The 11901-nt window shown below is 45.9% G+C and overlaps 1 protein-coding gene across 1 annotated transcript; it reads right to left on the minus strand.

Moving 5' to 3' along the window:
* Positions 1 to 328: 328 nt before the first annotated feature.
* Positions 329 to 11612, minus strand: LOC138802334 (class I histocompatibility antigen, F10 alpha chain-like). Its single transcript, XM_069985524.1, has 7 exons — positions 11421 to 11612; positions 10611 to 10874; positions 9189 to 9467; positions 6760 to 7032; positions 5877 to 5969; positions 5429 to 5458; positions 329 to 1648 (listed from the first exon to the last, which is right to left on the minus strand). Exons 1-7 carry the CDS (start codon positions 11467 to 11469, stop codon positions 1608 to 1610), a joined length of 1029 nt encoding a protein of 342 aa, XP_069841625.1. The 5' UTR covers positions 11470 to 11612; the 3' UTR covers positions 329 to 1607.
* Between the last annotated feature and the right edge of the window lie 289 nt (positions 11613 to 11901).

Here is an 11901-nt window from a genome sequence, read left to right on the forward strand (position 1 = left end):
GCTAGATGGTGCTGTGTTTTGCCACTGCTGTGGTGGTTGGTCGGAATATAGCTCAGCCAGATGGTAGATTGTCGTGACGCCAGTGCCACGTGAGCACACAGGTATGGTGGCACACCTGCTTTTAGTTTAGAGTGGCGAGCTATACCCTTTCCCCTGTGGTCGGTGACTTGCCGGGCTGTTACGGGCTCCCTTGGGTACTTATCTCTGTGGTGCGGAGTGGAGTTGTGACCCACCCGGACTATCGGTACCGCCACCCACAGAAAGGGGAGGTGACCCAAGGATGTGATGTCTGCTGTGTAGGTGCTTGAGCAATAATCACTGAGTCCTGTTACCATAAATAAATCTTCTTTACTGAAAGAATACTTTGTACAGTAGCTGATAGCAGACTGTAGACTTGACGAAACAAAATCTGTACTGAGAATCTTTAGAGTAGAAGAGCTGAGAGCAGTAGAAAGGAGTTTGTACTAAGAGTCCAGAACAGTGGAAGGCGTTGGTGCTTCAAGTTCAGAGTAGTGGAGAGGAGTCTGTGCTGAGAGTCCCATCCCAGGGTAGAAGTGTGCTCTGCCGGAACTTTAGAAGAAGAAGTAGAATACTGAAGGCTTGAAAGTAGACATTTACTTGTGCCCGTGTTTTGACCTTAACCGTCGTGTACCACCTGTTGCCCACCAGTGTTGGGTGACCCGTCCTATGAGGGTGACACAAGCCCCAGACCTTGTTACCTGGTGGCCAAATTACCTGGTTACACCTGCGCTGCGAGAATCTTTGCTCTATCCGGATCAGTTCTTCTTGTTTCAGGATACTGTCCTGCACTTTTAGACTTGTTCTTGGCGTGGGTTAGGGTGTTCTCTGATTTGTCCTCTCCTGGGAGTAGCTTAACACTGCATAGTGTGTAGAAGTGCTGCTTTCAAGAAACTGGTGTCTGCGTCTCCCATGTGCGTCTGTTCACCACCACACTTCAGATTACACGGCTACTCTGACTAGGTGTGTGCTTCCTCTCCCTATGTGACAACTTCCTAAAGGAGGTGTAATGTCCCCTGTGAGTGGTGGAGAGGAGAGCATAGAAAGAAAGGAGCTTAGAGATAGAGAAGAAGAGAAGGTTCTCATTGGTGTACAGATTACAGCAAACAATAACCCTTTAGTTACCTACAGCTGTGCAATATACAAGTACAGTTACATACAACAGTGACATCTTGTGGCAAAACTTAGGTACTACTTCATTACCATAGTTACTTGGAGTACAGACTTGGAGTACAGGGGTGCAACATACTAGTAGCACCCGTGGTGGGACACCACATAAGCAGAGGTATACAGCACGGTGACTGAGGTAATGTATCCAAGTAATATCATGTAGTGATCGGCACTACTACCCCCATCAGATTATTATTCGAGTCACTCTGGGGCTCTGTGTACAGTTTAGACATCATACTGCAGCTTTATCATAGTTCCCATGCTGCCATATAGGCTTTTCCCTCATAAGATTTTAGATAGAACATTGTATCATTTAGACTGTTTTTTCCTTTATGTGGCGGATTTCTTAGAAATATATATATTTGATAAAACACGAGGTAACGGACAGTCAGGAGGTAGAACAACAGAATCTCCGCAGCTTATGTCCCCGGGTGTCCTTCATCTTCTCTCATTCCTACATCTAAAAATGATTAAAAGATATAGGAGACACGATCAGAAATCCGTAATATTTCCTAATCTATCAGACCGTCATCCCAGGCAAACCGTGCTGATAAATAATATGTAGCCCACCCTGGCGAAGCATCCAGTTATTACTCTTAAAGGGGTAGATATTCCTCAATAGCGGCCGGCACAAATGCTCCAATTGTTTTTTTCCCTTAAAATATTATATTATGCTTCAATTAAGGACTCAAAACTTAAGTATATTGTTAGATGAGGCAGCGGGAACAGGGCTTTATACGTTACTTCCTCATCCCGTGTTGCAGTTCTCTTGTCTGGGCAAAACCAATATTTTCTCCAGATTGTATAAAAATAATAAAAATACTATACTCACTCTTCTGCTATACTATATACTATACTCACTCTTCTGCTATACTATATACTATACTCACTCTTCTGCTATACTATATACTATACTCACTCTTCTGCTATACTATATACTATACTCACTCTTCTGCTATACTATATACTATACGTACTCTTCTGCTATACTATATACTATACTCACTCTTCTGCTATACTATATACTATACTCACTCTTCTGCTATACTATATACTATACTCACTCTTCTGCTATACTATATACTATACTCACTCTTCTGCTATACTATATACTATACTCACTCTTCTGCTATACTATATACTATACGTACTCTTCTGCTATACTATATACTATACTCACTCTTCTGCTATACTATATACTATACTCACTCTTCTGCTATACTATATACTATACTCACTCTTCTGCTATACTATATACTATACGTACTCTTCTGCTATACTATATACTATACGTACTCTTCTGCTATACTATATACTATACTCACTCTTCTGCTATACTATATACTATACTCACTCTTCTGCTATACTATATACTATACGTACTCTTCTGCTATACTATATACTATACTCACTCTTCTGCTATACTATATACTATACTCACTCTTCTGCTATACTATATACTATACGTACTCTTCTACTATACTATATACTATACTCACTCTTCTGCTATACTATATACTATACGTACTCTTCTGCTATACTATATACTATACTCACTCTTCTGCTATACTATATACTATACTCACTCTTCTGCTATACTATATACTATACTCACTCTTCTGCTATACTATATACTATACTCACTCTTCTGCTATACTATATACTATACTCACTCTTCTGCTATACTATATACTATACTCACTTTTCTGCTATACTATATACTATACTCACTTTTCTTCTATACTATATACTATACAATACTCCTTCACAGTTTCTATGCTGAAGCTCCTAATCCTTTGCTTGTCTCTGCTCCTTCTGGGTTGTGTGCCGTCCCAGCAGCAAAGGACCTGGCTGCCCAGCCAATCAGTGACTAAGACAGAACAGCACTGGGGCCACTGATTGGCTGAGCAGGCAGATTCTGTATGGAGAGGATCGCAAACAATCTGGAAGAAGCAGTGTAGAGATCAGCTGAGGAAGAGGGGCATCAGTGCTGCAACTCAGGGAACGAGGAAGTGAGTATGATGTGTTTATTATATTTATACAATCACCAGGCCAGGAGATAATTTTGCTTTAGCCCAGTGAACCCCTTTTTCAGCTGTCTAAAATATGTGGAATGTCATGTAGTATTGGAGCAGCAGACAGTAGTAGTGGAGCATCAGACAGTAGTAGTGGAGCATCAGACAGTAGTAGTGGAGCAGCAGACAGTAGTAGTGGAGCATCAGACAGTAGTAGTGGAGCAGCAGCAGACAGTAGTAATGGAGCAGCAGACAGTAGTAGTGGAGCAGCAGACAGTAGTAGTGGAGCATCAGACAGTAGTAGTGGCGCATCAGACAGTAGTAGTGGCGCATCAGACAGTAGGATAGGAGCAGCAGACAGTAGTAGTGGAGCATCAGGCAGTAGTAGTGGAGCAGCAGCAGACAGTAGTAGTGGAGCAGCAGACAGTAGTAGTGGAGGATCAGACAGTAGTAGTGGAGCAGCAGACAGTAGCAGTGGAGGAGCAGCAGCAGACAGTAGTAGTGGAGCATCAGACAGTAGTAGTGGAGCAGCAGCAGACAGTAGTAGTGGAGCAGCAGCAGACAGTAGTAGTGGAGCAGCAGCAGACAGTAGTAGTGGGGCATCAGGCACTAGTTATGGAGCATTAGACAGTAGTAGTGGAGCATCAGGCAGTAGTGGTGGAGCATCAGGCAGTAATAGTGGAGCAGCAGAAAGTACTAGTGGAGGTTCAGACAGTAGTAGGGAAGCAGCAGACAGTAGTAGTGGAGCATTAGACAGTAGTAGTAGTAGCAGTGGTGCAGCAGCAGACAGTAGTAGTGGAGCATCAGACAGTAGTAGTGGCGCATCAGACAGTAGTAGTGGCGCATCAGACAGTAGGATAGGAGCAGCAGACAGTAGTAGTGGAGCATCAGGCAGTAGTAGTGGAGCAGCAGCAGACAGTAGTAGTGGAGCAGCAGACAGTAGTAGTGGAGGATCAGACAGTAGTAGTGGAGCAGCAGACAGTAGCAGTGGAGGAGCAGCAGCAGACAGTAGTAGTGGAGCATCAGACAGTAGTAGTGGAGCAGCAGCAGACAGTAGTAGAGGAGCAGCAGACAGTAGTAGTGGAGCAGCAGCAGACAGTAGTAGTGGGGCATCAGGCACTAGTTATGGAGCATTAGACAGTAGTAGTGGAGCATCAGGCAGTAGTGGTGGAGCATCAGGCAGTAATAGTGGAGCAGCAGAAAGTACTAGTGGAGGTTCAGACAGTAGTAGGGAAGCAGCAGACAGTAGTAGTGGAGCATTAGACAGTAGTAGTAGTAGCAGTGGTGCAGCAGCAGACAGTAGTAGTGGAGCATTAAACAGTAGTAGTGGAGCATGAGACAGTAGTAGTGGGGCATGACAGTAGTAGTGGAGCATTAGACAGTAGTAGTGGAGCATCAGACAGTAATAGTGGAGCATCAGTCAGTAGTAGTGGAGCATCAGACAGTAGTAGTGGAGCATCAGTCAGTAGTAGTGGAGCATCAGGCAGTAGTAGTGGAGCATTATACAGTAGTAGTGGAGCATCAGACAGTAGTAGTAGAGCATCAGACAGTAGTAGTGGTGCATCAGACAGTAGTAGTGGAGCATCAGACAGTAGTAGTGGAGGATCAGACAGTAGTAGTGGAGCAGCACACCGTAGTAGTGGGGCATCAGACAGTAATAGTGGCGCATTAGACAGTAGTAGTGGGGCATCAGACAGTAGTAGTGGAGCAGCAGACAGTAGTGGTGGAGCATCAGCAGACAGTAATAGTGGAGCAGCAGACAGTAATAGTGGAGCAGCAGACAGTAGTAATGAGGCATCAGACAGTAGTAGTGGAGGATCAAACAGTAGTAGTGGAGGATCAGACAGTAGTAATAAGGCATCAGACAGTAGTAGTGGAGGATCAGATAGTAGTAGTGGAGGATCAGACAGTAGTAGTGGAGGATCAGACAGTAGTAGTGGAGGATCAGACAGTAGTAGTGGAGCATCAGACAATAGTAGAGGAGCAGCAGACAGTAGTAGTGGAGGATCAGACAGTAGTAGTGGAGCATCAGACAGTACTAGTGGAGCAGCAGACAGTAGTAGTGGAGCAGCAGACAGTAGTAGTGGAGGATCAGGCAGTAGTAGTTGAGCACTAGTTGCTGGTAATGGATGAACAATCTGTGGTAGTCGAATGTTAGTCCTGGATCACATTTTGACCCTAAATTTATCAGATTTAAGCTACAAAGCAAATACCAGAGTACTTACTGCTGGCCGCCGTGTAAGGGTGGTTCTTTCCTGAAACAAGACAAGGGACATCAAATTAGCAAAAAAATAATAAAATAAATGCCAATGTAAGTACTATGAGATGGATTGGGGGGGGGGGGGGTCCTTGGTAATGAGACCAAAAGTGTTAGAGGTTGGAATCCTCCTTTATCTGATCGGTGCAATGAGGGCTGAAGCCCCACCCGCAATGCACTAAACCGCCTAAGTTAGCTGAAAATGAAGGTAAGAAAATGACCTTGGTTCTCAGCATTCTTGGCCCCATGGGAACATAATAGCAGGTTACAGTCTTCTAAATAATATATCTTGAGCTCCCCCTAATGGTGACTGCAGGAAGTTAGAAATTTACCATTTATCTCAATGGTGGCATTTCCCCTATTGCCGCCATATGTCACTATACAAACTGCTCCAGCCCTTTATTCCGGACACTTACTTCTGTATATAAGTACAGCAACGACGGACGGGAAAACAAGGACAATGGCCACCGCACCAATGATCACAGCCAGGGGGGAGTGCTGCTTTGGTTCTTAAAGGAAAAATGAAGAATTAATGAGAAGATGCTAACACTTATAGAGATTCAATATATACATAAGAATAACATCTGTTATTCACCCCATCTGACCAGGAGCGGCTCCCCCAGTATGGATACAACTCACCCCATCTGACAAGGAGCGGCTCCCCCAGTATGGATACAACTCACCCCATCTGACAAGGAGCGGCTCCCCCAGTATGGATACAACTCACCCCATCTGACAGGGAGCGTCTCCCCCAGTATGGATACAACTCACCCCATCTGACAAGGAGCGTCTCACCCAGTATGGATACAACTCACCCCATCTGAAAAGGAGCGGCTCCTCCAGTATGGATACAACTCCCTCCATCTGACAAGGAGCGGCTCCCCCAGTATGGATACAACTCACCCCATCTGAAAAGGAGCGGCTCCTCCAGTATGGATACAACTCCCCCCATCTGACAAGGAGCGGCTCCTCCAGTATGGATACAACTCACCCCATCTGACAAGGAGCGGCTCCCCCAGTATGGATACAACTCACCCCATCTGACAAGGAGTGGCTTCCCCAGTATGGATACAACTCACCCCATCTAACAAGGAGCGGCTCACCCAGTATGGATACAACTCACCCCACCTGACAAGGAGCGGCTCCTCCAGTATGTATACAACTCACCCCATCTGACAAGGAGCGGCTCCCCCAGTATGTATACAACTCACCCCATCTGACAAGGAGCGGCTCCCCCAGTATGGATACAACTCACCCCATCTGACAAGGAGCGGCTCCCCCAGTATGGATACAACTCACCCCATCTGACAAGGAGCGGCTCCTCCAGGCTGCTGTGATCCACATAACAGGAGTAGCTGTCGCCATCTTTGGGGATCACTTCTGCGGTGACCCTGATCTGATAGGTGCCGTCAGGATTGGGGAGGACACCTGTGGTCTCATCTGTGGGGATGTCATCTATCCTGTTCTTCACCCACTTCACATCCACAGCTCGGGGCTGGAATCCATACACCAGACAGTAAAGTGTTGTAATGTCTCCTGATTCCCGACCTGTGACCCTCACCCCAGGCCGAACTACAAGAGAAAAAATAAAATGTATACAGTTTGTCTCCATAGACCATTATATGGTCTAAATTACACTAGATGAATGGTTATCAGTGTCCCTAAGCCAACTGAAACGGTATTGTATGACCATATACTGTATTGTATTCCATGCATAGTATAACGACAGTGTATGTTAAAGTGGCCAATTACATTAGATTAATTATGGGTAAACCTAATGATTTTGCAAGGACTGGGTGTCCAGATAATGTGTATGGGACGTCAAGACTTCCATTATAACAGATATATGGGGGCAAGAAGGATGGGGCAACTCAAAATGTCTAATCTCTGTTCTCCAGGGCAATATGGCCCCACCAGAGTTGATTCATAGCGGCTTATTCTCTTTCCCCTATTATGAACACCTTCACATTTAGCCAAACCAATAAGGCATCTGTATGGAGGGGAAGCAGAAAGAATAGTTGTATTTTTTGAGACTGCAAGGAAACAAGCCATAAGCTTTACATTGCTCATAGATGTATGGTGGGAAAACCCTAAGAGGTCGGGGATCCTTCACTCAACCCCAGCCTTCCTTAGCCTGAGGGAGTAAATCCTGTTAAAGCTAGTCAGTGTTGAGTAGGCTATAGTAGAGTAAGGGCCCTATTCCACAGTAACGATAATCGGCCGGATCGGCCCCATTTGGCCCGATTCGGCCGATTATCGTTCGGTGAAATAGAGAGAATGATCAGCCGATGATCATGTCATTGGCTGATCGTTCATTTAGGGCCAGACCTAAAATCATCGTTCCCCCACCGCGCATTGCTACGGTTGAATAGCGGTGCGCGGCGGGCGATCGACGATTTGAGAAGAAACAGCAGCAGAATCATCATACATTACCTGGCTGCAGGGCTTCTTCTCCGCGCTGTCTTCATCCCCGGGTCCCGAGCGCTCTATCTTCTGAATGGCCGGTCAGTTGACGGAGCACTCAGCCAATCACAGGCCTGGACCGCCGCGGCCTGTGATTGACTGAGTGTGGCCTGTCAGCTGACCGGCCATTAAGTAGATAGAGCGCGGGGGACCCGGGGAGGAGACGGAGCGGAGGACAAGCCCTCCAGCCAGGTAATGTATGATGCTGCAAGGGCTGCAAGGACATCGGTAACGATGTCCTTGCAGCCCTCGCTCAACGATCATCGGGCCGTGGAATAGGCCCAGTAAACGAGCGGCGATCTAGCAGATCGACACTCGTTTACATCGTTGATCGGGCCCTCCTCGGCCCGTGGAATAGGACCCTAAGGAGGTGAGTTGAGCAGCCTAGGTTCCTCTTCCCCGGAGTGGGCCTCAAAGCCAGAGTACACGTGAAGCTGAAACCCCTGCACGGTATTTAGAATGATCCCGTCCATAACTGAGGGGGATACCACCAGAGGAGGACAACAACGGATAAGCTGAACAGGAGCCCTCGCAGCATTCTAGGACATCCTGCAAGAGCCCATGTGACTGTGACCAGATGCGGCACTGCAATGCCCACCTTGTCCTGTCTGCAAATGGTGTTTGCTGGGGTACACACCACTGTAATACATTTAGTCTAGGCTTTTGGTGACATTAACTTTAAAGGAGAACTCCAGCCAAATAAAAAAATCCTGGGTGGGCACTGGGTAAGAGGAACATAATAAATAAATCATACTTACCTGCTCCCATGTCTCTGCAGTGCATTGTCACTGCTCACAGACCCTCGCTGGCCTCCTGTAGCTCCCGATCTTGTGATGTCAGTGACAGGGACAGGACATTGGTGACTGGCTGCGCAGGTACTTCTCCCCAGGACATGGCTATGCCTGAGGACGGGAGAAACTGAAGACCAGAGGCCAACATAGAGCTGGTAACGCTGTGCAGCAGGGGCACAGGGACAGGTAAGTATAGCTTCTTTATTGTGTTCGCCCCACCCTCTCCTCACCCGGGATTTTTAGATTTGGCTAAAGTTCTGCTTTAAGTCTAACTTTCCTGACATTGTTTCATCCTATCCCTGGTCTTACTCTAATAGCTATAAGCGCACTGTTTATGAGACGACTACTGGGTAATGGGCACCAGGTGTAGCCACATGAATGCAGGTGGCTCTTTGTTCTCTGGCACACATGCCTGACGGTTGCCTACAAGAATAAAGATTGTAAAGATAGAGAGATAATGATCAGTGCCGTCACCTTTCCGCTCCAGATATTCTCTTCCATACTTGAGGTATGTCTTCAGCGTCTCGATACATGTATTCTCTAGAGTAATCTTCTCCAATTCCCCCATTCTTACATCTGGACTGTTCCACCTGTCTGTAGTGATCTGAGCCTCGGCCATGGTGGGGATATATGTCGCTGTCGGTACGTCCAGGTACATGAAATCTCTCCCGTCGTATCTGAACTGATGATACCCATTGGTGCTGCCATCATCTCTCAGATCACAGCCGTACTTCACCTGCAGAAAATGGAAACCTGCACAGAACACAGGAACATGTTAAGATAACCCCTTTATTAGTTTTCCCCATAGCAGAAGGAGATGGTCAGCAGGACAATGCATCATCCACAAGAGTTGTATAGTCAATGATTGGAGCTTGGCTTCCTCGGCCTTTACAGCCCCCTGATCCTAAAAGGATATTCCCATTTCAAGACGTAGTTATCCCCTATCTACAGAAAATGATCAGAGAGGCCCATAGAGAATGAACGGGGAGCTGATCATCCACATTTTTGGGATCAGTGGGAGATGAACAGTTGGATCTCCTCCGTCATTCCCTGTACCCTATACTATGGGGCACGTCTGGGGTCTGGTAAAACTGTTAAGAACATGTCAAAAATTCCAGGCAATATTTAGCAACCATGAGGCGTAATCCTGTCCATTTGGGGCAATCTTCCTGCAGAACCATTTTGTCAACTTATGTAATCTATGCCTTAATAAGCTCTGAGGTTCTGAAGGACATAGAAGGTCCAGCATGCTACTATTAAATTTCACCATTCAGTGTTTGAATAGACGTAACCATATTACATGTGTAGTTCTGTCCCTTGGTGATCCATAGAAAATGCCATAAATGTCAGATAGTTGGGATCCCCTGACCCCGGCCACCATGGTTTTCATCATTGAAATAGATACCCTCTGCCCTGGGAGTCTTCCTTCCTTACTACACAGCAAGCTGACCGCTATGGGGTTTGCCTGGCAAAAGCAGAAATTATTTGATGCACAGTGCTCCTTAAACTTTCTGCTTCCGCCCGGGAACTTTTGATGTTTTTTTAATTAAATAACTTTGTTGTTGTTGTTATTGTTGTTGTTGTTGTTGTTGTTGTTACAGGAATCACCCGCTGGGATTCAGCGAAGCGATCCAATCTCAGGAACGGGCGGGTTGGGTAATGGGACTTCGGAACATAATAACGGCATGTCTGGAGACCAGGAGGTGGTGGCAGCTATTTGTGCCTCCTGGTTTCATTCATTTCAACTAATAACGGGTCCACCAGGGTATAAGTGTACTGTTAGCTAGAAACCCCCATTTAAAATGTATAATTTTATTCAGAAGCAATGTGAAAAATCTAAAAATTCCAAGAAGTACAGTATGTTTAGATGAATACATAGAGGATCAGATCTCCCACCTTCGCTGTGGTTGAACCAGTTTATCCCAATGTTCACTTCATGTCTGAAAAGAGCCTCGTCTTCGTTATCGCTCTTGCTTTCGTCTTCCCAGTACTCCGGAGCCACGTTCTCTTTTATCCACGGAGCCACGGGGACAGTTCTGCCAGTGTCACTGCTGTACAGCTCCGTCTGCTGATCATCCACGTATCCCACTCTGGTGAACTCAGGCAGGCCGGACCCTGGAGCTGAGACCCCAATGTAGTAATGCCGCAGAGAGTGACTCTCTAAGAGAGACATACAGAGGGTTACATAACACACAGACAACTGCAACATACCCCCATGAGGGGGGCTCGCGCGACATGACAGCGCCATGTCAGCAGAGGCGTGCGAGCCCTCCCATAGAGACACTGTTTGACACTGAGGCAGACGGGATTCCGCAATGGAGAGCTCTGCCACGTAATTCCGCCAATTTTGCTCAGTGTGAACAGGCCCAATAACCTTGAATTGTCACTGTTGTCTGAAACTATTGTCAGACAGATTCCCAGCATATTTGTACATTTACCAAAAACAACTTCTTACCCCCAAAACAGCTGGAAAATCAAAAAGTCAAATCTTGAATGTGTGAACACAGCCTGCACACAGCCTGCAAACTTTGTAAAATAGACACTGGTGTTAACTGCCCACATCAACCAATCACAGCTCAGCTTTTATTTTTACGACTGAGCTGTGATCGTTTACAGTGTTTATATCCTCCTCAAAAGTCGTCATTTATGATATATCGGCGTTACGGTCAGTAATATAGCAGACACCCGAGCAGAGGATATACTCACCAGAATAGACTCCATCCAGGCTCAGTAATATCAGGGGGAGGACGTACATCTCCTCCGAGCTGCATGAGATATAGTGAGTGTCTAACAGGAAGCGTAAAACCAAACAAGATCACATGCACACGAGGAAGGGGCTGCACGACCAAAGATCTGATCCAACAGGAAACGAATGTGCAGGCGATCAGCAGTTACTGGGAAGAGCGAAGGTAAAGAAGATAAACAACTATATATGACCAGGAACACTCACCGCCTCACACAGAATTCTTCTAGTTTTATTTAAACTCATAAACTTTATTGAAATGTTCACATACAATATTGGATTCCATTACATTCTACTGTGACGTCTTCTACAAAAAGTGCAGACTGAGTTTCATTCTCACCCAGTTATTCACCCATATAAATCTAGCGCTCATGTTATATACAGTCGTTGTTTGAAGAATAATGTATCGATTTAACAGCCTTGTACAATAAGGGGACATCAATT

The sequence above is a fragment of the Dendropsophus ebraccatus genome, chromosome 10, assembly GCF_027789765.1.
Source record: "Dendropsophus ebraccatus isolate aDenEbr1 chromosome 10, aDenEbr1.pat, whole genome shotgun sequence".
NCBI lineage: Eukaryota > Metazoa > Chordata > Amphibia > Anura > Hylidae > Dendropsophus > Dendropsophus ebraccatus.